This window comes from Zonotrichia albicollis, chromosome 33 (genome assembly GCF_047830755.1).
Source record: "Zonotrichia albicollis isolate bZonAlb1 chromosome 33, bZonAlb1.hap1, whole genome shotgun sequence".
Taxonomy (NCBI): domain Eukaryota; kingdom Metazoa; phylum Chordata; class Aves; order Passeriformes; family Passerellidae; genus Zonotrichia; species Zonotrichia albicollis.
The window spans coordinates 634801-662029 of NC_133851.1; the positions used below are offsets into that span (position 1 = coordinate 634801).

Genomic DNA, 27229 nt, shown 5'->3' on the forward strand with positions numbered 1-27229 from the left:
TCAGCCAATGGGAGGCGGCGCGGGGGCCGTGAGGGCGGCGGGGGCGGCGGGGTGAGGCGGCGGCGCTCGCGTCGCTCGGCCCCTTTCCGTGTCGGCCCTCGCAGAGGGAGCATCGCGCGCTGCCGCCACCGCCCGGCCCGCCCCGCCCCGCGCCGCCGCCATGGCCAAGGCCGAGGTCAGCGCCCGCGCCGCGGTCCCGCTCGCCCATCCGCGCGCGGTGGTTTTTTATCAATCCCGGCCGTCCGTGTCCCCCCCCCCCCACCCTCAGCGCGCCGCCCCCGCCGCCGCCGCCGCCTGGCGGGCCGCGGGAGATCAGTGCGCCTGCGCAACGCGAGGACCCCCCCCCCCCCCCCCACCCGCGCAGGCGCCATTGGTGGTGGTGGGGGGGTCACACACAGGGCTCCCCCTCCCCCCCTCATGATCCATTTTGGGGGGGTCCCACAGAGCCCCCCCCCATCCCCTCCCCCTCCCTCAGGCTCCATTTTGGGGGGGGGTCACACAGAGGCCCCATCCCCTCCTCCCCCCTCCGGCTGCATTTTTGGGGGGTGGGGGGGGGTCCCACAGACCCTCCCCTCATCCTCTTCCCCCGCTTGAGGCGCATGCGCGACCCCCCCTCGCCCACCGCCCCCCCCCCCCCGCGCGCGCTCCCGCGGCCACGTGCGCGTCCTTTGTGTCACCCGGGGTGGGGGGGACACGCAAATATGGGGAGGGGGACACGCGGGGGGTCTTGGAAATAACGGGTGGGGAGGGGGGATTTTGGGGTGGGGGGTGTGAAATTTGGGGTGGGAGGGTTTAAAATTAAAGCGGGGGGGGAGTGGGGGAGTTCAAATTTAGGGTTGGGGGTCAAAGGTGGGGGATGGAAGGGTCAAAAATAGGGGCTGGGGGCGCTGAGGGGAGTGGGAGGCCCCAAAAATGGGGGCTGGGGGAGAGGTTTGGGAGTCTGGGATGTGGAAAATTTGGGTTGGGGGCGTTGAAATGTGGGGTATGGGGGCTTGGGAGGGTTAACAAGAAGGGTTGGGGGCTTTGTGGGGTTTGGGAGTTCAAATTTAGGGTTGGGGGGCTCGAAATTAGGGGATGGAGGAGTTGGGGGGGGACTGGTAGGCCCCAAAAATGGGGCTTGGGGAGAGATTTGGGGGTTTGGGATGGGGAGAAATTTGGGTTGGGGGGTGCTGGTCCCCCCAGGTGGGAACTGGGGATGCTCCAGGTTCAGGTGGCCCCAAAATTTGGGATGGGGGAGATTGGGGGGGTGGGGGGGTCCCTGTGGGGCAGGGATGGGGTCCAGGGGGGGCTCAGGGGCCTGGGCTGGGGGGGGGGGGTTTATTGGGGGTGGGTTTGGGGTGTCAGGAGCTGGGGGGGGGATGGGAGGGGTCCCAGGAGGGATTTTTTGGGTTCCAGGAGGGGTTTTGGGGTGTGAGGGGGGGTCCCAGGAGGGATTTTGGGATGTCAGCCCTTCATGAGCTGGGTAAGGGGGATTTTGGGGTTCCTCTGACCCCCGTTGAGCTGGGTGAGGGGGATTTTGGGGTTCCCCTGATCCACATTGAGCTGTGTGAGGGTTTTTGGGGTTCCCCTGATCCCTGTGAGGGTTTTTGGGGTTCCCCTGACCCACATTGAGCTGGGTGAGGGGGATTTTGGGGTTCCCCCACCCCTGACCCCATTTCAGGGGGCTTTGAGGTTCTCCTGACCCCCTCCTGAGCCTTTCAGGGGATTTTGGGGGGGTTTTTGGGGTTCCCGTGACCCCTTTGCAGGTGTTTTGGGGGTCCTCTCAGCCCTTTGCAGGTTTTTTGGGGTTCTCCTGAGCTCTGTGAGGGTTTTTGGGGTTCCCATGACCCCCATGAGCTGGGTGAGGGAGATTTTGGGGGGGTTTTGGGGTTCCTACGACCCCTTTGCAGGGTTTTTTGGGGTTCCCCTCAGCCCTTTGGGGTTTTTGGGGTTCCCTGATCCCTGTGAGGGTTTTTGGGGTCCCCCTGACGTCGCCGTGTCCCCGCAGTCCCCGAAGGAGCCGGAGCAGCTCCGCAAGCTCTTCATCGGGGGCCTGAGCTTCGAGACCACGGACGAGAGCCTGCGCAGCCACTTCGAGCAGTGGGGCACGCTGACCGACTGCGTGGTGAGGGCACCCCCAAAACGGGCTTGGGACCCCCCAAAATTGGGCTGGGGTACCCAAAGATGGGGATGGGACCCCCAAAAATGGGGCTGGGGTACCCAGAAATGGGGCTGGGACCCCAAAATGGGGCTGGGGTACCCAAAAATGGGGCTGGGGTACCCAAAAATGGGGCTGGGGTACCCAAAATGGGGCTGGGGTCACTGAAAAGGGGCTGGGATTCCCTTTGAGCAGTGGGGCACGCTGACCAACTGCGTGGTGAGGGCACCCCCAAAACGGGCTGGGGTACCCGGAAACGGGACTGGGGTACCCAAAAACAGGGCTGGGGTACCCAAAAAATGGGGCTGGGACCCCTGAAAATGGGGCTGGGATCACTGAAAATGGGCTTGGGATCCCCAAAAACAGGCTTAGGATCCTGAGATCCCTGAAACCAGCCCTGACACCCCTGAAATGGGCTTGGGATCCCTGAGAGCAGGACTGGGATCACTGAAAATGGGGTTGGGGGTCCCCAGGATCGTGTCCTTTGTGTCCCTGTGTCTGTCCCTGTGTCTGTGTGTCTGTGTCTGTGTCCCTTGTGTCCCTGATGTGTTCCTGTGTCTGTCCCCATGTCCCTGTGTCTGTCTGTGTGTCTGTCCCCATGTCCCCATGTCTCAGATGTGTTCCTGTGTCTGTGTGTCCGTCCCTGTGTCCCTGGGGTGTCCCTGATGTGTCCCTGTCCCCAGTTGATGCGGGACCCCAACACGAAGCGCTCGCGGGGGTTCGGGTTCATGGCATTCCTGTGTCTGTCCCCCTGTCCCTGTGCCTGTCCCTGTATCCCTGCTGTGTCCCTGATGTGTCCCTATCCCCAGTTGATGCAGGACCCCAACACAAAGCGCTCGCAGGGGTTCGGGTTCGTGGCATTCCTGTGTCTGTCTCTGTGTCCCTGTGTCTGTCCCTATGTCTGTCTCCCTGTCCCTGTGTCCCTGAGGTGTCCCTGACGTGTCCCTGACGTCTCCCCGCTGTCCCCAGGTGATGCGGGACCCCAACACAAAGCGCTCGCGGGGCTTCGGCTTCGTCACCTACTCGTCGGTGGAGGAGGTCGATGCTGCCATGAACGCGCGGCCACACAAGGTGGACGGCAGGGTGGTGGAGCCCAAACGGGCCGTGTCCAGAGAGGTGAGGGACATTGGGGACATTGGGGACACTGAGGGGACAATGGGGACACTGAGGGGACACTGGGGACATTGGGGACACTGAGGGGACAATGGGGACACTGAGGGGACAATGGCAGGGTGGTGGAGCCCAAGCGGGCCGTGTCCAGAGAGGTGAGGGACATTGGGGACATTGGGGACATGGCAGGGACATGGCAGGGTGGTGGAGCCCAAGCGGGCCGTGTCCAGAGAGGTGAGGGACATTGGGGACACTGGGGACACTGAGGGGACATTGGGGACATTGGGGACACTGAGGGGACATTGGGGACACTGAGGGGACATGGCAGGGTGGTGGAGCCCAAGCGGGCCGTGTCCAGAGAGGTGAGGGACATTGGGGACATTGGGGACAATGGGGACATGGCAGGGTGGTGGAGCCCAAACGGGCCGTGTCCAGAGAGGTGAGGGACACTGGGGACAGTGGGGACATTGGGGGGACACTGAGGGGACACTGGGGACATTGGGGACACTGAGGGGACATGGCAGGGTGGTGGAGCCCAAATGGGCCGTGTCCAGAGAGGTGAGGGACAGTGGGGACACTGAGGGGACACTGGGGACACTGAGGGGACACTGGGGACATGGCAGGGACATGGCAGGGTGGTGGAGCCCAAATGGGCCGTGTCCAGAGAGGTGAGGGACATTGGGGACATTGGGGACACTGAGGGGACACTGAGGGGACACTGGGGACATGGCAGGGACATGGCAGGGTGGTGGAGCCCAAACGGGCCGTGTCCAGAGAGGTGAGGGGACACTGGGGACATTGGGGACAGTGGGGTCAATGGCGGGGTGGTGGAGCCCAAACGGGCCGTGTCCAGAGAGGTGAGGGACATTGGGGGGACATTGGGGACACTGAGGGGACAATGGGGACACTGAGGGGACAATGGCAGGGTGGTGGAGCCCAAGCGGGCCGTGTCCAGAGAGGTGAGGGACACTGGGGACATTGGGGACACTGGGGACACTGAGGGGACAATGGCGGGGTGGTGGAGCCCAAGCGGGCCGTGTCCAGAGAGGTGAGGGACATTGGGGACATTGGGGACACTGAGGGGACATTGGGGACAATGGTAGGGTGGTGGAGCCCAAGCGGGCCGTGTCCAGAGAGGTGAGGGACAGTGGGGAAAGTGAGGGGACACTGGGGACATGGCAGGGACATGACAGGGTGGTGGAGCCCAAATGGGCTGTGTCCAGAGCAGTGAGGGGACAATGGTGACAGGAGTGGCGGTGGCTGTGCTGGGTCCTCATGGCAGTGACATTGGGGACAGGGATGGTGGCAGTGGCCATGCCTGGTGCTCCACGTGGTGAGCCTGGGGACAGTGACAGGGACATTGTCCATACCTGCTCTGGGTGGTGGCCCTGAGAACAGGGATGGTGGCAGTGGCTGTTGTTGCTGGGTGGTGGCCCTGGGGACAGTGACAGGGACATTGTCCATACCTGCTCTGGGTGGTGGCGCTGGGGACAGGGATGGTGGCAGTAGCCATTCTTGCTGGGTGGTGGCCCTGGGGACAGTGACAGGGACATTGTCCATATCTGCTCTGGGTGGTGGCTCTGGGGACAGTGACAGGGACATTGTCCATATCTGCTCTGGGTGGTGGCTCTGGGGACAGTGACAGGGACATTGTCCATATCTGCTCTGGGTGGTGGCGCTGGGGACAGGGATGGTGGCAGTGGCCATGCCTGGTGTTCATAGCAGTGGCCCTGGGGACAGGGACAGGGACATTGTCCATGCATGGTGCTCCAGGTGGTGGCCCTGGGGACAAGGACATTGTCTATACCTGCTCTGGGTGGTGGCCCTGAGAACAGGGATGGTGGCAGTGGCCGTTCTTGCTGGGTGGTGGCCCTGGGGACAGTGACAGTGGCTGTGCCTGGTGCTCATAGCAGTGTCCCTGGGAACAGGGACATTGTCCATGCCTGCTTTGGGTGGTGGCCCTGGGGACAGGGACATTGTCCATGCCTGCTCTGGGTGGTGGCCCTGAGAACAGGGATGGTGACAGTGACTGTGCCTGCTGGGTGGTGGCGCTGGGGACAGTGACAGGGACATTGTCCACACCTGCTCTGGGTGGTGGCCCTGGGGACAGGGATGGTGGCAGTGGCCATTGTTGCTGGGTGCTGGCCCTGGGGACAGTGACAGTGACCATGGCCGCTGTCCCCCGTGCCACCCTGTCCCCGTGTGTCCCCGCGTGCCCAGGACTCGCAGCGGCCCGGCGCGCACCTGACGGTGAAGAAGATCTTCGTGGGCGGCATCAAGGAGGACACGGAGGAGCATCACCTGCGCGAGTACTTCGGGCAGTACGGCAAGATCGAGGTCATCGAGATCATGACCGACCGCGGCAGCGGCAAAAAGCGCGGCTTCGCCTTCGTCACCTTCGACGACCACGACTCCGTGGACAAAATCGTCAGTGAGTGACAGCGGGGACGCCTGGGGACACTGGGGGCAGCCTGGGGACATTGGGGACACCTGGGGACACTGGGGACAGCCTGGGGACACTGGGGATGCTGTGGGGACAGCCTGGGGGACACCTGGGGACAGCCTGGGGACATTGGGGACAGCCTGGGGGACACCTGGGGACACCTGGGGGACACGTGGGGCTGGGGACACCTGGGGGACATTGCGGACAGTGTGGGGACCCTGGGACAGTGTGGGGACATTGGGGACACCTGGGGGACACTGGGGACAACCTGGGGATACTGGGGACAGCCTGGGGGACACTGGGGACAGCCTGGGGACACTGGGGACAGTGTGGGGACACTGGGATAGCCTGGGGACACTGGGGATGCTGTGGGAACAGCCTGGGGGACACTGGGGACAGCCTGGGGGACACCTGGGGACAGCCTGGGGACATTGGGGACACCTGGGGGACACCTGGGGACAGCCTGGGGACATTGGGGACAGTGTGGGGACAGCCTGGGGGACACCTGGGGACAGCCTGGGGACATTGGGGACAGTATGGGGACACCTGGGGACAGCCTGGGGACATTGGGGACACCTGGGGGACACTGCGGACAGTGTGGGGACCCTGGGACAGTGTGGAGACAGCCTGGGGACAGCCTGGGGACACTGGGGACACCTGGGGGACATTGGGGACAGCCTGGGGGACATTGGGGACAGCGTGGGGGACACCGGGGACAGCCTGGCTGGGGACAGTGTGGGGACACCACAGGGAGACACCTGGGGACGCCTCAGGGGACAGATTGGGGACACCTGGGGCTCAGGACAGCCTGGCTGGGAGCAGCCTGGGGAGACATCTGGGGACACTGGGGACAACTGAGGGACAACCTGGGGACACGTGGGGCTGGGGACAGCCTGGCTGGGGACAGACTGGGGACACTGTGGGTGACAGCCTGGCTGGGGACAGGCTGGGGACGGTTTGGGGCAGTGGCAATCAGCTGGGGACACTGTGGGGCAGTGCCACCCTGGCTGGGTCAGTGCCACCCTGGCCGGGTCGGTGCCACCCTGGCCAGTTCGGTGCCACCCCGGCCGGGTCGGTGCCACCCTGTCTGGGTCGGTGCCACCCTGGCTGGGTCAGTGCCATCCTGGCTGGGTCGGTGCCACCCTGGCTGGGTCGGTGCCACCCTGGCCGGGTCGGTGCCACCCTGGCCGGGTCGGTGCCACCCTGGTTGGGTCGGTGCCACCTTGCCTGGGTCAGTACCACCCTGGCCGGGTCAGTGCCACCCTGGCTGGGTCGGTGCCACCCCGGCCGGGTCGGTGCCAGCCTGGCTGGGTCGGTGCCACCCCGGCCGGGTCGGTGCCAGCCTGGCTGGGTCGGTGCCACCCCGGCCGGGTCGGTGCCACCCTGGCCAGGTCAGTGCCACCCCGGCCGGGTCGGTGCCACCCTGGCCGGGTCAGTGCCACCCCGGCCGGGTCGGTGCCACCCTGGCCGGGTCGGTGCCACCCTGGTTGGGTCAGTGCCACCCTGGCCGGGTCAGTGCCACCCCGGCCGGGTCGGTGCCACCCGTGCTGACCCCGCGGTGTCCCCGGTGTCCCCGCAGTCCAGAAGTACCACACGGTGAACGGGCACAACTGCGAGGTGCGCAAGGCTCTGTCCAAGCAGGAGATGGCCAGCGCCTCGGCCGGGCAGCGAGGTGAGCGCCCCGTGCCCCCTGTGCCCCCTGTACCCCCTGTGCCCCCCGTGCCCACCCTAAGGCTGTGCCCCCCCCCCAGGCCGCAGCGGTTCCGGAAACTTCGGCGGCGGCGGCCGCGGCGGCTTCGGCGGCGGTGACAACTTCAACCGCGGCGGCAACTTCGGCGGCCGTGGTGAGTGACAGCTTGGGGACACGGGGACACGGGGACATGGGGACACAGGGACACGGGGACAGGGATGGGGCACGGGGACAGGGATGGGGCACGGGGACCCACCGGGCTCCCCCCGGGCTCCGGGGCCCCAGCCCGGTTTGTTCTTTCCAGGTGGATTTGGCGGCGGCCGCGGCGACGGATTTAATGGATATGGTGCTGACGGTAAGGCCAGGCCGGGCCCGAGTCCTGTGCCAGGCCAGGTCCTGGCTCCAGGGCAGCGCCAGCCTGGGCTTGAGTGCTGTGCCAGGTGTGGGTACAGCCCTGGGGCAGTGCCAGGCTAGGCCTGAGTGCTGTGCCAGGTGTGGGTACAGCCCTGGGGCAGTGCCAGGCTAGGCCTGAGTGCTGTGCCAGGTGTGGGTACAGCCCTGGGGCACCACCAGGCTAGGCCTGAGTGCTGTGCCAGGCTGAGGGTACAGCCCTGGGGCAGTGCCAGGCTAGAGCTGAGTGCTGTGCCAGGTGTGGGTACAGCCCTGAGGCAGTGCCAGGCTAGGCCTGAGTGCTGTGCCAGGCCAGGTTCCAGCCCTGGGGCAGTGCCAGGCTAGGCCTGAGTGCTGTGCCAGGCCGAGGGTACAGCCCTGGGGCAGTGCCAGGCTAGGCCTGAGTGCTGTGCCAGGTGTGGGTACAGCCCTGGGGGCACCACCAGGCCAGCCCTGAGCCCTGCAGCAGGCTGGGCTCCAGCCCCAGGGCAGAGCCAGCACACCCAGCCCTGGGGCAGTGCCAGGCCGGGCCTGAGCCCTGGGGGCAGTGCCAGGCTGGACCCCAGCCCCAGGGCACCACCAGGCCATGCCCCAGCCTTGGGGGCAGTACCAACCCTGGGGCAGTGCCAGGCCAAGCTCAAGCCCTGCACCAGGCCAGGTTCCAGCCCTGGGGGCAGTGCCAGCCTTGGGGCAACCCCAGGATGAGCCCCAGCCCCGGGGCAGTGCCAGGCTGGGCCCAAGCCCTGCACCAGGCCAGGCCCCAGCCCTGGGGCAGTGCCAGCCTTGGGGCAACCCCAGGATGAGCCCCAGCCCCAGGGCAGTGCCAGGCCAGGCCCCAGCCCCGGGGCAGTGCCAGGTCATGCCCCAGCCCCAGGGCAATGCCAGGTTATGCCCCAGCCCCAGGGCAGTGCCAGGCCGGGCCCCAGCCCTGCACCAGGTCATGCCCCGGGGCAATGCCAGGTCATGCCCCGGCCCCAGGGCAATGCCAGGCCGTGCCCCAGCCCTGCACCAGGCCAGGCCCCAGGGCAGTGCCAGCACTCCCATCCCCACAGCCCACCCATGCCCACCGATGCCCACCCGTGCCCACCCGTGCCCAGCCTCTCCCCTGTCTCAGCCCTGTCCCGTCCCCAGGGTACGGCGGCGGCGGCGGCCCCGGGTACTCGGGCGGCAGCCGCGGGTACGGCGGCAGCGGCTCCTACGACGGCTACAACAACGGCGGCGGCGGCTTCGGCGGCGGCAGCGGCGGCAGGAGGCCGGCACGGGGCCCTGCGCTGGCCGTGCGCAACGGGCTGGGCGAGGCGGGCACAGGTGGGACAATGGGGACACTGAGGGGATGGCACGGGGCCCAGCGCTGGCCGTGCGCAACGGGCTGGGCGAGGCGGGCACAGGTGGGACCGGGGGACAATGGGGACACTGAGGGGACAATGGGGATGGCACGGGGCCCTGCACTGTCTGTGTGCAACGGGCTGGGAGAGGCGGGCACAGGTGGGACCGGGGGACACCCTGGGGACAATGGGGACACTGAGGGGATGGCACGGGGACAATGGGGACACTGAGGGGATGGCACGGGGCCCTGCGCTGGCCGTGCGCAACGGGCTGGGCGAGGCGGGCACAGGTGGGACCGGGGGACAATGGGGACACTGAGGGGACAATGGGGATGGCACAGGGACAATGGGGACACTGAGGGGATGGCACGGGGCCCAGCACTGGCCGTGCGCAACGGGCTGGGCGAGGCGGGCACAGGTGGGACCTGGGGACACCCTGGGGACAATGGGGACACTGAGGGGATGGCACAGGGCCCTGCACTGGCTGTGTGCAATGGGCTGGGCGAGGCGGGCACAGGTGGGACATGGGGACACCCCAGGGACAATGGGGACATCCACTGGTGCACACTGAGGGGACACCCCTGAGGACACTGGGGACCCTGAGGGGACATCCCTGGGGGTCACTGGGGACACTGCAGGATACTGAGGAACACCCCTGGGGACACTGGGGACACCCCCAGAGGACACTGCAGGACACTGGGGACATCCACCAGGGGACATCCCTGGGGGACACTGGTGGACACTGAGGGGACACCCCAGGGACAATGGGGACACTGAGGGGACACTGAGGGGACACCCCAGGGGCACCCCAGGGACACTGAGGGGACACCCCAGGGACAATGGGGACACCCCAGGGACAATGGGGACACTGAGGGGACACCCCCAGGGGACAATGGGGACACTCCAGGGACAATGGGGACGCTGAGGGGACACCCCAGGGACACCCCAGGGACAATGGGGACACTGAGGGGACACCCCCGGGCGAGGTGGCCCTGCCCTGCAGCCGGGGTTGGGGGACAGGAGGGGTCATTGAGGGGTTTGGGAGCTCAGGGAAGGATCAGGGGGATTTGGGATCTTTGGGAATCCAACGGGGAGGATTTGGGATCTCTGGGAACCCATCCTGGAGATCACAGCGAGGGTTTGGGAGCTCAGGGAAGGGATCCTGGAGAATTTGGGATTTCACGGAAAGGATCCTGGAGATCATGGGGCTTTGGGATCCCTGGGAATCCATCCTGGAGATCACAGAGGGGTTTGGATCTCAAGGAACCCGTCCTGGAAATCACCGGGGATTTGGGATCTCAGGGAAGGGATCCCAGAGCTCAGGGGGCTTTGGGATCTCAGGGAAGGATCAGGGGGGTTTGGGATCTCTGGGAACACATCCTGGAGAATTTGGGAGGTCTGGGAACCCATCCTGGAGATCACAGAGGGATTTGGGAGCTCAGGGAAGGGATCCTGGAGGGTTTGGGATTTCACAGAAAGGATCCTGGAACTCAGGGGGCTTCGGGATCTGAGGGAAGGGATCCCAGAGCTCAGGGGCTTTGGGATCTCAGGGAAGGATTAGGGGGCATTTGGGATTTCACGGAAAGGATCCCAGAGCTCAGGGGGCTTTGGGATCTCAGGGAAGGATCAGGGGGGTTTGGGATCTCAGGGAACCCATCCTGGGGAATTTGGGAGGTCTGGGAACCCATCTTGGAGATCACAGTGAGGATTTGGGAGCTCAGGGAAGGATTATGGGGCATTTGGGATTTCACGGAAAGGATCCTGGTGATCATCAGGGGCTTTGGAATCCCTGGGAATCCATCCTGGAGATCACAGAGGGGTTTGGGACCTCAGGGAAAGGATCCCAGAGTTCAGGGGGCTTTGGGATCTCGGGGCACCCACCCTGGAGCTCAGGGGGCTTTGGGATCTCAGGGAAAGGATCCCAGAGTTCAGGGGGCTTTGGGATCTCGGGGAAGGATCAGGGGCTTTGGGATCTTGGGGAAAGGATGCCGGATTTCAGGGGGGTTTGGGATCTTGGGGAAGGATCAGGGGATTTGGGATCTCAGGGAAGGGATCCCAGAGTTCAGGGGGGTTTGGGATCTCGGGGCACCCATCCTGGAGCTCAGGGGGCTTTGGGATCTCAGGGAAAGGATCCCAGATTTCAGGGGGGTTTGGGATCTCAGGGATCCCATCCTGGAGCTCGGGGGGCTTTGGGATCTCAGGGGAAGCTCCCTGTCAGGGTTTGGGGCGTTGGGGATCCCAATCCCCCCATCCCAAACCCCCCAAACCCCCCAGGGGCGGGTGCTCCGTGTCCCCCCCTGACCCCGATGTCCCCCCCTGACCCCGATGTCCCCCCCTGACCCCGATGTCCCCCCCGTGTGTCCCCCCCCAGGCAGCAATTTCGGGGGCGGGGGGCAGCTACAACGACTTCGGCAGCTACAACAACCAGGCCTCGAGCTTCGGGCCCATGAAGGGCGGCAGCTTCGGGGGGCGCAGCTCGGGGCCCTACGGCGGCGGTGAGTCCCCAAAATAACCTGGGGAACCCCAAAAATCCCACCTTGGGAACCCCAAAATATCCTAAATGTACTGGGGCAGTTTTGGGGTGCAGCTCGGGGCCCTACAGCGGTGGTGAGTACCCCAAAAAATCAACTGGGGGACCCCAAAAAATCAACTGGGGGACCCCAAAAAATCAACTGGGGGACCCCAAAAATGCCATCTTGGGAACCCCAAAATATCCTAAATGTACTGGGGTGCAGCTTGGGGCTCTATGGTGGTGGTGAGTCCCCAAAATCCCACCTTGGGAACCCCAAAAATCATCTGAGGGACCCCAAAATATCCTAAATGTACTGGGGCAGTTTTGGGGTGCAGCTCGGGGCTCTGTGATGGTGATGAGTCCCCAAAATCCCACCTTGGGAACCCCAAAAAATCATTTTAGGATATTTTAGGCGACCCCAAAAACAACCTGAGGAACCCCAAAATATCCTAAATGTACTGGGGTGCAGCTTTGGGGTGCAGCTCGGGGCCTTACAGCAGTGGTGAGTCCCCCAAAAACCATCCAAGGAACCCCAAAAAATCAACTGGGGGACCTCAAAAATCACCTGGGGAACCCCAAAATATCCTAAATGTACTGGAAATGTTCTGGGGCAGTTTTGGGGTGCAGCTCAGGACTCTATGATGGTGATGAGTCCCCAAAATCCCACCTTGGGAACCCCAAAAATATCATTTTAGGATATTTTAGGGGACCCCAAAAACAACTTGGAGAACCCCAAAATATCCTAAATGTACTGGGGCAGCTTTGGGGTGCAGCCCAGGGCCTTACAGCAGTGGTGAGTCCCCCAAAAACCATCCAAGGAACCCCCAAAAATCAACTGGGGAACCCCAAAAATCCCACCTTGGGAACCCCAAAATATCCTAAATGTGCTGGGGCAGTTTTGGGGGGCGCAGCTCAGGGCCTTACAGCAGTGGTGAGTACCCCATAAACTATCCAAGGAACCCAAAAAATCAACTGGGGAACCCCAAAAATGCCATCTTGGGAACCCCAAAATATCCTAAATGTACTGGGGTGCAGCTCAGGGCCCTATGGCAGCAGTGAGTGTCCCAAAAACCATCCAAGGAACCCCAAAAAAATCAACTGGGGAACCCCAAAAATCACCTGGGGAACCCCAAAATATCCTAAATACACTGGAAATGTACTGGGGCAGCTTTGGGGTGCAGCTCGGGGCTCTGTGATGGTGATGAGTCCCCAAAAATCCCACCTTGGGAACCCCAAAAAATCAATTTTAAAAACAACCTGGGGAACCCCAAAATATCCTAAATGTACTGGGGCAGCTTTGGGGTGCAGCTCAGGGCCTTACAACAGTGGTGAGTACCCCAAAAACCATCCAAGGAACCCCAAAAAATCAACTGGGGGACCCCAAAAATGCCATCTTGGGAACCCCAAAATATCCTAAATGTACTGGGGCAGCTTTGGGGCGCAGCTGGGGGCCCTACGGTGGTGGTGAGTACCCCAAAATCCCCCAAAAATCACCTGGGGAACCCCAAAATATCCTAAATGTACTGGGGCAGCTTTGGGGTGCAGCTCGGGGCTCTCTGATGGTAATGAGTCCCCCAAAATCCCACCTTGGGAACCCCAAAAAATCAATTTAGGATATTTTAGGGGACCCCAAAAACAACCTGGGGAACCCCAAAATATCCTAAATGTACTGGGGTGCAGCTTTGGGGTGCAGCTCAGGGCCTTACAGCAGTGGTGAGTACCCCAAAAACAACCTGGGGAACCCCAAAAAATCAACTGGGGGACCCCAAAAATGCCATCTTGGGAACCCCAAAATATCCTAAATGTACTGGGGTGCAGCTCAGGGCCCTATGGCAGCAGTGGGTGTCCCAAAATCCCACCTGGGGAACCCCAAAATCATCTGGGGCACCCTTAAAATCACTGGGGGAACCCCAAAATCACTGGGGGAACCCCAAAATCCCCCAGGGGAGCTTAAAATATATTGGGGTGACCTGAAAATAACCTGTAGGGAGAGCTCAAAATGGGCTGGGAGGACCCCAAAAAAATCCTGTGGGGGTCCCAGATTGTCCTGGCAAGGTCCTGGGTCTCTGGGGGGTCCCCAAATGTTTTTGGGGGGTCCCTGAATCCCCCCTGGATCCGCAGGCGGGTACGGCAGCTCCAGCGGCGGCGGCAGCTACGGAGGAGGGAGGAGGTTTTAACGGGCAGGTGAGGGGGAAAATGGGGGGAAATGGGTGGGGAAAAACAGGGAAAAATGGGGAAAATGGGTGGGGAAAATGGGGGGAAATAGGGAAAAATGGGTGGGGAAAAAACAGGGAAAATGGGTGGGAAAAATGGGAAAATGCGTGGGGAAAAATGGGGAAAATGGGTGGGGGAAAAATGGGGAAAATGGGGGGGGAAAAATGGGGGGAAAATGGGAAAAACAGGGAAAATGGGTGGGGAAAAATGGGGAAAATGGGTGGGGAAAAAACAGGGAAAATGGGTGGGGAAAAAGAAGGAGGGAGGAAGTTTTAACGGGCAGGTGAGGGGGAAATGGGGGAAATGGGTGGGGAAAAACAGGGGAAAAATGGGGAAAATGGGTGGGGAAAACCAGGGAAAAATGGGGAAAATGGGTGGGGAAAACCAGGGGAAAAATGGGGAGAAAAACAGGGGAAATGGGTGGGGAAAATGGGGGGAAAGTGAGTGGGGAAAATGGGGGGAAAAACGGGAAAAATGGGTGGGGAAAAAACAGGGGAAATGGGTGGGGAAAAATGGGAAAAATGGGTGGGGAAAAACAGGGGAAATGGGTGGGGAAAAAGGAGGAGGGAGGAAGTTTTAACGGGCAGGTGAGGGGGAAAATGGGGGGAAAAACGGGGAAAATGGGTGGGGAAAAAACAGGGGAAAAAGGGGGAAAATGGGGGGAAATGGGGAAAATGGGTGGGGAGAAACAGGGAAAAAAGGGGAAAATGGGTGGGGAAAAACAGGGGAAATGGGTGGGGAAAAACGGGAAAAAATGGGGAAAATGGGGGGAAACGGGGAAAATGGGTGGGGAAAAAACAGGGGAAATGGGTGGGGAAAAAAGGAGGAGGGAGGAAGTTTTAACGGGCAGGTGAGGGGGAAAATGGGGGAAAAACGGGGAAAATGGGTGGGAAAAAACAGGGGAAAACGGGTGGGGAAAAACAGGGGAAAATGGGGAAAATGGGTGGGGAAAAACAGGGAAAAAGGGTGGGGAAATGGGTGGAAAGAGGGAAAAATGGGTGGGGAAAAATGGGTGGGGAAAAATGGGGAAAATGGGGGGAAAAACGGGGAAAATGGGTGGGGAAAAATGGGGAAAATAGGGGGAAAAACGGGAAAAATGGGTGGGGAAAAAGGAGGAGGGAGGAAGTTTTAACGGGCAGGTGAGGGTGAAAATGGGGGGAAAAAACGGGGAAAATGGGTGGGGAAAAAGGGGGAAAATGGGTGGGGAAAATGGGGGGAAATAGGGAAAAATGGGTGGGGAAAAATGGGGAAAAGGGTGGGGAAAGTATGGGAAAATGGGGGCAAAAATACGGGAAAAGGGTGATCCTGATCCTGACCCTGCCCCAATCCTGATCCCAATCCTGCTTTGGTTCCAATCCCAGCCCCGTCCGTGTCCGTCTGTCCCAGCCCTGCCCGTGTCCGTCTGTCCCGCAGGAGCCGGAGCTGGGCGGGAGCTGGGGCGGCCCCGGGAGCCAGCGCGGGGCCGGGCCGGGACCCCCGGGACCCCCCGGGACCCCCTGGGACCCCCCGGGACCCTCCCGGGACCCTGCCCGGGGTCCCTCGGGGTCGCTGTGCCGGGGTCCCCCCGGGGTCCCCGCTGTGTCCTGTACCCCCCCCCCCCATCCTTCAATAAATGTCTCTTGGGTTTTTTTTTTAAATTCGTTTTTATTGTTATTGTTGGGGACAGGGTGACAGCGGGAGTGATGTGGTGGCACCCGGGGGTGTGGGGAGTGGGATGTGTCACCCTCAGGATGTGTCACCCCCAGGATTTGTCACCCCCGGGATTTGTCACCCTCAGGATTTGTCACCCCCAGGATGTGTCACCCTCAGGGTGTGTCACCCTCAGGGTGTGTCACCCTCAGGATTTGTCACCCCCAGGATTTGTCACCCTCAGGGTGTGTCACAGCTGAGGGAGGTGGCGCCTCCCGGCCCTGAGGGGACAGCAGGAGGAGGTGACAGGAATGTGACACCGCGGGGCACAGAGGGTGACACCGATGATGTCCCCACCCATGTCCCCAACAGCTGGGAGGGGACACCGCCCATGTCCCTGCCCCCGATGTCCCCTCCATGTCCCAAATCGCCCCCAATTGTCCCTCTGTGTCCCCAATTGTCCCAAATCGCCCCCAAATGTCCCCAATGTCCCCCCATGACCCCGAGTGACCAAAGGGCAGGCGAGGCCCCGCCCACAGAAGGTGTGGCCACGAGAGGGGCGTGACTAACAGCGGAATGATGCTCTCTTCCCGTCACGTGTTCACCGAGCCAGCCAATCATAGTCCGCGCCCGGCAAAGGGGTGATGTCAGCGCTTCCTCGGTCACTATGGCAACTGCGCCGCCCCCTCCGCTTCCGGGAGCGCCATGCCGTGGTGATTGACAGCTGACTCATCCAATCACTGCCCTTCCGCGGAAGCGCGGGAAAGATTGGCCCGCCCACCGCGCGGGAGCGCGCGGCAATTGGCGGGATTCAGGCAACGTCGGACCAATCAGCCCGGAGGGGTGGGGCCTATGAGAGTGATTGGCAGGCGAGCAGCCAATCAGCGGCCGGCGCTCTTCCGGCTCCACGTCGGCAGCGGCGGAGGCAAAATGGAGGCGCTGGTGCTGGTGAGGGCCGGGGGGAACTGGGGGGGACTGGGAGAGAATGGTGGGAACTGGGAGGGACTGGGATGGACTGGGGGGAACTGGGAGGGACTGGGAGAGACTGGGGGGGACTGGGATGGACTGGGGGGGAACTGGAAGAGACTGGGAGGAACTGGGGGGGACTGGGAGAGAATTGGGGGAACTGGGGGGGACTGGGGGGAACTGGGGGGGACTGGGAGAGCATTGGGGGAAACTGGGATGGACTGGGAGGAACTGGGATGGACTGGGGGGAACTGGAAGGGATTGGGGGAACTGGGAGGGATTGGGAGGCGCTGGGGACACTGGGAGGTGACACATTTCTGGGTGCCCAGGTCAGGGTTCTGTCCTACACTGGGCTGTGGCTCTGGGCACTCAGGGACATTGGGGACACTGGGGACAGTTCTGGTGGCAGTCAGGGACACTGGTGGCAGTCAGGGACACTGGGGACAGTTTTGGTGACATTGGGGACAGTTCTGGTGACATTTCTGGGTGCCCGGGGCGGGGTTCTGTCCTACACTGGGCTGTGGCTCTGGGCAGTCAGTGCATCACAGAACTTGGTCCTGGGGACCGCCAGCGACACCGGGGGGACACAGGGGACAGGGGGACACAGTGACAGTGACCCCGGCAGTGCCTCCCCTGCTGTCCCTGGCACTGGGGACACGGCCGGCGCTGTCCCCAGGCTGGGCTGGTGGCCCTGTCCCTGTCCCTGTCCCTGTCACCGTCCCTGTCCCCGTCCCCAGGAGCCGTCCCTGTACACGGTCAAGGCCATCATCATCCTGGACAACGACGGCGAGCGGCTCTTCGCCAAGGTGAGGGGACATGGAGGGGACACGGGGGGACATGGAGGGGACAGCTGGGGACAGTGACCCGAGGGAGGGCACAGGGCGGGCGTTCCTGGTGTCAGGGGTGGCCATGTCCCTGTCCCGTGTCCCCAATGTCCCCATGCCCCTGATCCCTGTGATGTGCTCAATGTCCCCAACGCTGTCCCCAATGTTTCTGATGCTATCCCCATATCCCCACGCTGTCCCTGTGTCCCCAACGCTGTCCCCAATGTCCCCAACGCTGCCCCCAATGTTTCTGATGATGTCCCCAATGTTTCCCATGCTGTCCCCAATGTTTCTGATGATGTCCCCAATGTTTCTGATGCTGTCCCCAATGTTTCTGACGATGTCCCCGTGTCCCCAACGCTGTCCCCACCGTGCAGTACTACGATGACACGTACCCCAGCGTGAAGGAGCAGCGCGCCTTCGAGAAAAACATCTTCAGCAAAACGCACCGCAGTGACAGTGAGTGACACTGGGGACACTGAGGGGACATGGGGACACTGAGGGGACATGGGGGACAGGGACACGCTGAACATCTTCAGCAAAACGCACCGCAGTGACAGTGAGTGACAGCGGGGACACTGAGGGGACAATGGGGGACAGGGACACACCGCAGTGACAGTGAGTGACACACAGGGTGACACAGGGTGACAATGGGGACACGGGGTCACAGGGACACACAGAACATCTTCAGCAAAACGCAGTGACAGTGAGTGACACACAGGGGACAGTGGGGACATGGGGGACATGGACGCACCGCAGTGACAGCGAGTGACAATGAGTGACATAGGGGTGACACAGGTGACACAGGTGACACAGGTGACACAGGTGTCCCTGTCCCCAGGTGAGATCGCGCTGCTGGACGGGCTCACCGTGGTGTACAGGGGTGGCACATGGGGGCACAGAGATGGCACAGGGGTGACACAGGTGACACAGGTGACACAGGTGACACAGATGACAGTGACATTGTCCCCAGGTGAGATCGCGCTGCTGGACGGGCTCACCGTGGTGTACAAGAGCAGCATCGACCTGTACTGCTGTGTCATCGGGAGCGCCACCCAGAACGAGGTGGGGACACGGGGACAGCGGGGGGACACTGCGGGGACAGCGGGGGGACAGGTTGGGGACAGGGTGGGGACAGGGTGGGGATGGCGATGGCGATGGCACGGGGACACCGCGGGGGCACAGGGACACCCAGGGCTGCTGGGGCACCTGGGGTGGCAGAGGGGACACTGCCTGTGACCCCGTGTGACCCCGTGTGACCCTGCTGTCCCTCTGTCTGTCCCCGTGTCCGTGTGTCCCAGCTGATGCTCACGGCCGTGCTCAACTGCCTGTTCGACTCGCTGAGCCAAATGCTGAGGTGGGGACACTGGGGACATTGGGGACACACCTGGGGACACCTGGGGACACCATGGGGACATTGGGAACACACCTGGGGACATTGGGGACACCATGGGGACACTGGGAACACCTGGGGACACCTGGGGACATTGGGGACATTGGGGACACACCTGGGAACATTGGGGACACTGGGGACATTGGGGACACACCTGGGGATATTGGGGACACCATGGGGACATTGGGAACACACCATGGGGACATTGGGGACACCATGGGGACATTGGGGACACCATGGGGACATTGGGGACACACCTGGGGACACACCTGGGGATATTGGGGACACCATGGGGACATTGGGAACACACCATGGGGACATTGGGGACACCATGGGGACATTGGGGACATTGGGGACACACCTGGGGACATTGGGGACACTGGGGACACACCTGGGGTCACCTGGGGACACACCTGGGGACACTGGGGACACACCTGGGGTCACCTGGGGACATTGGGAACACACCATGGGGACATTGGGGACACCATGGGGACATTGGGAACACCTGGGGACATTGGGGACACCATGGGGACATTGGGGACACACCTGGGGACATTGGGGACACACCTGGGGACATTGGGGACACACCTGGGGGGACACCAGGGGGTGTTGGTGTCCCCAAAGGGCCCTGGGGGGGTTTGGGGGAGCTGGGGGGGGGATCCCTTGTTTGGGGTGTCCTGGGGGGGGCCCTGCTGGGACGTCCCCATGTCCTGGGGTGTCACTGTGGGGGTGTCCCCATGTCCTGGATGTCACTTTGGGGGTGTCCCCATGTCCTGGGATGTCACTGTGGGGGTGTCCCCATGTCCTGGATGTCACTGTGGGGGTGTCCCCATGTCCTGAAATGTCACTTTGGGGGCGTCCCCATGTCCTGGATGTCACTGTGGGGGTGTCCCCATGTCCTGGGGTGTCACTGTGGGGGTGTCCCCATGTCCTGGATGTCACTTTGGGGGTGTCACTTTGGGGGTGTCCCCATGTCCTGGATGTCACTTTGGGGGTGTCCCCATGTCCTGGGATGTCACTGTGGGGGTGTCCCCATGTCCTGGATGTCACTTTGGGGGTGTCCCCATGTCCTGGGGTGTCACTTTGCGGGTGTCCCCATGTCCTGGGATGTCACTTTGGGGGTGTCCCCATGCCTTGGGGTGTCACTGTGGGGGTGTCCCCATGTCCTGGATGTCACTGTGGGGGGTGTCCCCATGTCCTGGGGTGTCGCAGCGCTGTGGGGTGGCCCTGTGGGGATGTCCCCAGGTGTCCCCAGGTGTCCCAGCGCTGTCCCTTGGTGTCCCCAGGAAGAACGTGGAGCGCCGGGCGCTGCTGGACAACATGGAGGGGCTGTTCCTGGCCGTGGATGAGATCGTGGACGGAGGGTGGGGCTGTCACCCCCTGTCACCATCCCTGTCACCCCCTGTCACCTCTGTCACCATCCCTGTCACCTCTGTCACCATCCCAGCATCCCCCTGTCACCCCCTGTCACCTCTGTCACCATCCCTGTCACCCCCTGTCACCTCTGTCACCCCTGTCCCCATCCCTGTCACCTTCCCAGCACCCCCCTGTCACCTCCCTGGCTCTGTGACTGTCACCTCTCCCTGGGGACTGTCACCCCCCAGTGCTGAGGTGTCTCTCTCCCCTGTCCCTCTGTCCCCGTGTCCGTGTGTCTGTCTGTCCCCTCTGTCCTCCCTGTCTCTCTGTCCCCATGTCCTTTTGACCCCATATCCCCCTGTCCATCTGTCCCCATGTCCGTGTGTCCGTCTGTCCCTCTGTCCTCCTGTCCTCTGTCCCCATGTCCCCCTGTCCCCATGTCCTTGTGTCCATTTGTCCCCCCGTCCCCCTGTCTGTCCCCATGTCCCCATGTCCGTGTGTCCGTCTGTCCCTCTGTCCCCCTGTCCCCATGTCCATCTGTCCCCATGTCCATCTGTCCCCCTGTCCCCCTGTCTGTCTGTCCCCCTGTCCCCATGTCCGTGTGTCCATCTGTCCCCTTGTCTGTCTGTGCCCTGTCCCCATGTCCGTGTGTGCGTCTGTCCCTCTGTCCCCCTGTCCCCATGTCCATCCGTCCCCATATCCATCTATCCCCCTGTCCCCCTGTCCCCATGTCCGTGTGTCCGTCTGTCCCCTGTCCCCATGTCCGTGTGTCCGTCTGTCCCCCCTGTCCCCATGTCCCCATGTCCGTGTGTCCGTCTGTCCCCTCAGGGTGATCCTGGAGAGCGACCCCCAGCAAGTCGTGCACCGCGTGGCCGTGCGGGTACGGGGCCGCCAATGAGGGGGCTTTGGGGGGATTTGGGGGGTCCCAGGGGTCTGGGGGGTTTCAGGGTTTTTGGGGGTGATTTGGGGTTTTGGGGGTTTTTGGGATGATTGGGTTTTTTTGGGGGGATTTTTTTTTGTTTTGTTTTTTGGGTTTTTTGGGGGTTTTTTGGGGTTTTTTGGGGGTCTCAGGGTCTTGGGGGGCAGCTCAGGGGGGTCCTGGGTGCCCCCCCTGCCCCAGGTACCAACTGTCCCCCTTCTGTCCCCACTGTCCCCCCTTCTGTCCCCCTTCTGTCCCCTCTGTCCCCCCTCTGTCCCCGCTGTCCCAGGGCGAGGACGTGCCCCTGACAGAGCAGACCGTGTCACAGGTAGGACCCCAAAAACCCCCTGAGACCCCCCCAAAAACCTCCTGGGACCCTTAAAAACCATCTGGGACCCCCCATAAACCCCCTGGGATTCCTCAAAATCCCCTGAGACCCCCCCCAAAACCCCTGAGATCCCCCAAAAACCTCCTGGGACCCCCCAAAATCCCCTGGGACCCCCCAAAAACCTCCTGGGACCCCCCTCATAAACCCCCTGGGACCCCCTCATAAACCCTCTGGGACCCCCCAAAAAAACCTCAGGGATTCCCAAAACCCCCTGAGACCCCCCCCCAAAACTTCATGGGCCCCCCAAACCCTAACCAGGACCCCCCCAAAAACCTCCTGGGACCCCCCTGGGACCCCTCAAAAACCTCCTGGGACCCCCAAACCCCCCCAGGTGCCCCCCATGTGTCTGTGCCCCCCCAGGTGCTGCAGTCGGCGAAGGAGCAGATCAAGTGGTCACTGCTGCGATAGGGGGACCCCCATGGGACCCCCAAAACAACCTGGGACCCCCCCAGGACCCCCCCAGAACACCCTGGGACCCCCAGGAACTCCTGGGACCCCCCAAAACCCCCCTGGGACCCCCCCCCAAACCCCCCAACACGCCGGTGCCCCCCCCACTCCGTGTGCTCTGCTCTGTGCCTGCGCCGCCCCGGGGAATTTGGGGGATTTTGGGGGGATTTTGGGGATTTTGGGGGGTCTGGGGGGGTTTAGGGTCCCCCCCCCCAATAAGGGGGTGTCCCCCACGATGTCCCCAACCTGCCTGGGGGGACACAAGGGACACGAAGGGGGGGTGTGGAGCTGGGCCTGGGACCCCCTTGGGGACCCCAAAATCCGCCTGGGACCTCCCTGGGGACCCCAAAATCCACCTGGGGGTCCCCAAACCCCCCTCGAGAGACCCCCAAAATCCACCCAGGACCCTCTTGGGGGGACCCCAAAATCTACCTGGGGACCCTCAAAAACCATCCAGGACCTCCCTGGGGACCCCAAGATCCACCTGGGGGTCCCCAAAACCCACCCAAGACCCACACGGGGACCCCAAGATCCACCTGGGACCCCCTTAGAGACCCCAAAATCCACCTGGGACCTCCCTGGGTACCCCAAAATCCATCTAGGAACCCCCTAAACCCACTTGGGACTCCCTTGGGGACCCCAAAATCCACTTGCGGATCCCCAAAATCCATCTGGGGACCCCGAAACCCACCCAAGACCCACACGGGGACCCCAAGATCCACCTGGGACCCCCTTAGAGACCCCAAAATCCACCTGGGACCTCCCTGGGTACCCCAAAATCCATCTGGGAACCCCCTGGGGGGTCCCCAAAACCCAACTGGGATCCCCCTTGGGGACCCCAAAATCCACTTGCGGATCCCCAAAATCCATCTGGGGACCCCGAAACCCACCCAAGACCCACACGGGGACCCCAAGATCCACCTGGGACCCCCTTAGAGACCCCAAAATCCACCTGGGACCTCCCTGGGTACCCCAAAATCCATCTGGGAACCCCCTGGGGGGGTCCCCAAAACCCAACTGGGATCCCCCTTGGGGACCCCAAAATCCATCTGGGAACCCCCTAAACCCACTTGGGACTCCCTTGGGGACCCCAAAATCCACCTGGGGACCCCGAAACTCACCCAGGACCCACCTGGGGACCCCAAGATCCACCTGGGACCCCCTTGGGGATCCTCAAAATCCACCCGGGACCCCCCTGGAGACCCCAAAACCCACCCGGGATCTCCCTTGGGGATCCCCAAAATCCAACTGGGGACCCCAAAACCCCCCTCTGAGCCCCCCAGACCCCCCAAACCCCCAAAGCTGGATTCAAACCCGGTCGTTTATTGGGGTGAAGCTGGGGGGGGGGGACACGGGGGGGGGGCAGGGGTCCCCCCAAACCCCCCCCCCCGCTATTGCTTTGCTGAGTCACAGTTTCATTGGGGGGGGGGCGCCCAAATTGGGGAGGGGTCAGTGCTGAGAGTGGGGGGGTGAAACCCAAAATTTGGGGGGGGTTCAGTGCTGGGGGGGGGGGGCCCAAAAATGGGGTTCAGTGCTGGGGGGAGCCTGAAATTTTGGGGGGGGGGGGGGTCAGTGCCAAGGTGGGGGGGGTTCAGTGCAAGGTTTGGGGGGGCTCTGGTGATAAGGGGGGGGGCACAGTGATAGTGGGGGGGTGCAGGATTTTGGGGGGGTCACAGTGATGGGGGGGTCCGGCAGTTTTGGGGTGGGGGGGGTCACAGTGATGGAGGGGTTCAGGATTTTTTTTGGGGGGGGTCACAGTGATGGGGGTGCAGGATTTTGGGGAGGGGGTGTGTGCAGGTTTGTGGGGGGGGGTGCAGGATTTTTTTTTTGGGGGGGGGGTCACAGTGCTGGGGGGTGCAGGATTTTTTTGGGGTGCAGGATATTTTTGGGGGGGGTGCAGGATATTTTTGGGGGGGGTCACAGTGCTGGGAGGGGTTTCAGGATTTTGGGGGGGGGGCAGGATTTTTTTGGGGGGGGGGGGCACAGTGCTTGTGGGGCCGTACCATGTATGTGTGTATGGGGGGGGGGGGTCATTATTTACAGGGGGGGTGCCCCGGCCCCCCCCAAGTTATTGCAATGGGCTGGGCCCAAAGGGGGGGGAGGGAATTGGGGGGGGGGGGGCGTTTTTGGGGCCCCCCCGGGGCTGTGCGGGGCTCGGTGCCCTCAGTGCAAGAGGTCATGGCTTGGGGGGGCCCCGGGGGGGGGTTGGGGGGGCCCGGGGGGGGGTTGGGGGGGGGGTCGGGGTGGGTGGGGGGGGGCTCCATCCCTCGAGCCGTCGCTGATTGCTGAGCAGATCCCTGAGGTGCCGGGGGGGGGGAGGGGGGGGGGCTCTGGGGACCCCTCCCCCATCCCGGGGGGGTCCCGGGCCCCGGGGTTTGTGCGGTGGGGCCGGGGGGGGGGTCCCGGGGAGGGGGGGGGTGGTGGGGGGGGGCTCGGTGTTTTCCTGCCAAATCTCCAAATTCCAGTTAAAAAATAAAAATAATCGCTGAGCCCGGGGGGAGGGGAGAGAATGGCCGGGGGCGTTGCTAGGAGACGGTTGCTAGGAGATGATGGTTGCTAGGAGATGATGGTTGCTAGGAGACGTTTCCACGTGCAGCTCTGGGTGCAGGCGGTTGCCAGGTAACCGTTGCCATGGGCAGCCCTGGTTGCCAGGTAACGGTTGCCAGGGAGCCGTTGTCAGGGAATGGTTGCCATGGGCAGCCCTGGTTGCTAAGTAACCGTTGCCTGGTGACCGTCACCGGGCAGTTGCTCACTAAACGTTGCCAGGCGACCGTTGCTATGCGGTTCCTCGTTGCCAGGCAACAGTTGCCAGGCGCCGGCTGTTGTCCAGTTGTCCCCGGGGTGGGGGGGGGTTCCGGTTCCAGGATTGTCCCAAGGAATGTTCCAGGCTTTGGGGGGGGGGGGCGTTCCCAGGGGCTGTTCTGGGGGGGGGGGGCGGTCCCTGTGTCTGTCTGTCTGTCCCCTGTGTCCATGTCTGTCTGTCCCTGTGTCTGTCTGTCCCATGTCTGTGTGTCTGTCTGTCCCGTGTCTGTCTGTCTGTCTATCCCTGTGTCTGTCTGTCTGTCCTTGTGTCTGTCTGTCCTGTGTCTGTCTGTCTGTCCCTCTGTCTGTCTGTCTGTCTGTCCCTGTGTCTGTCTGTCCCGTGTCTGTCTGTCCCATGTCTGTCTGTCTGTCCCGTACGGTGTGAGCAGCAGCGGAGCGTGTCCTGGCCGCAGGGGGCTGTGTCTCTCTGTCTGTCAGTCTGTCCGTCAGTCTGTCCATCCATCAGTAAGGGTGTGAACAGCAATGGCGCGTGTCCCGGTCGGAGCGAACCCGGCGCTGTGTCTGTCCGTCTGTCAGTCAGTCAGTCTGTCCCGTGTCTGTCAGTCAGTCCTGTGTCGGTCTGTCAGTCTGTCCATCAATAGGGTGTGAACAGCAATGGCGCGTGTCCCGGCCGCAGCGGTCCTGGTGCTGTGTCAGTCACTCTGTCTGTCAGTCAGTCTGTCCCGTGTCAGTCTGTCCGTCAGTACGGTGTGAACAGCAATGGCGCGTGTCCTGGTCGGAGGGGTCCCAGCGCCGGGCGCAGCAGGGCTGTGTCTGTGTGTCAGTCCGTCTGTCAGTCTGTCCCGTGTCAGTCAGTCTGTCAGTACGGTGTGAATAACAGCGGTGCGTGTCCCGGCCTGAGGGGTCCCGGCGCCGGGCGCAGCAGGGCTGGGCTGTGTCTGTTAGTCCGTCTGTCAGTCTGTCCTGTGTCCATCTGTCCGTCAGTACGGTGTGAACAGCAATGGCGCGTGTCCCGGTCTGAGGGGTCCCGGCGCCGGGCGCAGCAGGGCTGTGTCAGTCTGTCCGTCAGTCTGTCAGTCTGTCTGTCTGTCCATCAATAAGGTGTGAATAACAGCGGTGCGTGTCCCGGTCTGAGGGGTCCCGGCGCCGGGCGCAGCAGGGCTGTGTCTGTGTGTCAGTCAGTCCATCTGTCAGTCTGTCCCATATCAGTACGGTGTGAACAGCAATGGCGCGTGTCCCGGTCGCAGCGGTCCCGGCGCTGTGTCTGTCAGTCAGTCTGTCCCGTGTCAGTCTGTCCCATATCAATACGGTGTGAATAACAGCGGTGCGTGTCCCGGCCGCAGCGGTCCCGGCGCCGGGCGCAGCAGGGCTGGGCTGTGTCTGTGTGTCAGTCCGTCTGTCAGTCAGTCAGTCAGTCAGTCTGTCCCATATCAGTACGGTGTGAATAACAGCGGGGCGTGTCCCGGCCGCAGCGGTCCCGGCGCTGTGTCTGTCAGTCTGTCCCGTGTCAGTCTGTCTGTCAGTACGGTGTGAATAACAGCGGTGCGTGTCCCGGCCTGAGCGGTCCCGGCGCCGGGCGCAGCAGGGCGGGTGCCAGGGGGGGGCCCGGGCAGCAGGGCGGGCCCGGGGGGGCGCAGCGCCAGGGGGGGGGGCGGCGATGGCGGCGGCGGCGGCCGCGAGGGCCAGGGGGGGCGGGAGGAGCCCCCCCCCCCGCCAGGGCCTTGGGCAGCTCCTTCGGGAACGGCAGCGGCGCCTGGGGGGGCACGGGGGGGTTGGGGGGGGCGGGAACAGCCCCGGTCCGGGGGGAGCCCCTGAACCCCCCCCAAACACCCCCGGGTCGGGGGGAGCCTCATTGGTACCCCCAGACACCCCCAAACACCCCCGGGCATCCCCAAACACCCCCATTTCGGGGGGAGCCACATTGGTACCCCCAGACACCCCCCAGGACTGGGGAGAGCCCCATTGGTACCCCCAGACACCCCCAAACACCCCCGGGCATCCCCAGACACCCCCGGGCATCCCCAAACCCCCCCCCGGTACTGGGGGGGTCCCCATGGATACCCCCAGAACCCCCAGGACTGCAGGACCCCCATGGGTACCCCCCAAACCCCCCCAGAGCACCCCCAAACTCCCCTACAGACCCCCCTATAGACCCCCCCAAACCCCATTCAGATCCCCCCAAACCCCCTCAGACCCCTCCCAGACCCCCCTATAGACCCCCCTATAGATCCCTGGACCCCCCCAAGCCCCCCTATAGACACTCCAGGACCCCATCAGACCCCCCCCCCCCCAAAAACCCCTTACAGACTCCCCAGGCCCCCCCAAACCTCTAAACAGACCCTGAGACCCCCCCCCAAACTGCCCTACAGACCCTCCCCACCCCACAAACCCCCTTTAGACCCCCCCAGAGTCCCCCAAACCCCCTTATGGACCCCTCAGGACCCTCCCCAACCCTATTTAGACCCCCCCATAAACACCCCAGGACCCCCCCAACCCCATAGACACATCCCAGGACCCCCCCAGACCCCCCCCTAAAACCCCTTACAGACACCCCAGGACCCCCAAACCCCCCTATAGATCCCCCAAACCCAATACAGACCCTCCCCCAGAGCCCCCCAAACCCCCCAATGGATCCCCAAACCCCCCATAAACCCCTCCAGACTGCCCTATAGCCCCCCCAAACCCCACAGAAACCCCCCAAATCCCCCTATAGCCCCCCCAAA

The 27229-nt window shown here is 63.0% G+C and overlaps 2 protein-coding genes across 2 annotated transcripts; both read left to right on the forward strand.

Annotated features, from left to right (window-relative positions):
• Positions 1-14: 14 nt before the first annotated feature.
• On the forward strand, positions 15-15458 carry HNRNPA1 (heterogeneous nuclear ribonucleoprotein A1). The gene is given in 12 exon segments (XM_074530634.1): positions 15-175; positions 1988-2104; positions 3107-3253; positions 5468-5678; positions 7270-7362; positions 7442-7534; positions 7685-7735; positions 8902-9078; positions 11467-11482; positions 11484-11590; positions 13729-13791; positions 15235-15458. Coding segments are annotated over 11 exon segments (1083 nt in total). The 5' UTR covers positions 15-160; the 3' UTR covers positions 13785-13791; positions 15235-15458.
• An 810-nt stretch (positions 15459-16268) lies between these two features.
• On the forward strand, positions 16269-21756 carry COPZ1 (COPI coat complex subunit zeta 1). The gene is made up of 9 exons (XM_074530689.1): positions 16269-16398; positions 17154-17222; positions 17618-17699; positions 18214-18305; positions 18542-18597; positions 19920-19997; positions 20818-20869; positions 21198-21236; positions 21657-21756. The coding sequence occupies exons 1-9, from the start codon at positions 16303-16305 to the stop codon at positions 21702-21704; spliced, it is 612 nt and encodes a 203-aa protein (XP_074386790.1). The 5' UTR covers positions 16269-16302; the 3' UTR covers positions 21705-21756.
• The last annotated feature ends 5473 nt before the right edge of the window (positions 21757-27229 follow it).

Bases quoted from the DNA above. Each gene is read 5' to 3' on its own strand.
- COPZ1 (XM_074530689.1), top strand. From the start codon at position 16,303: ATGAGAGTGATTGGCAGGCGAGCAGCCAATCAGCGGCCGGCGCTCTTC. The intron at 18,306-18,541 runs GTGGGGACACGG...CGTGTGTCCCAG, and splicing joins GGAGCGCCACCCAGAACGAG to CTGATGCTCACGGCCGTGCT. The intron at 19,998-20,817 runs GTGGGGCTGTCA...CTGTCCCCTCAG, and splicing joins GATGAGATCGTGGACGGAGG to GGTGATCCTGGAGAGCGACC.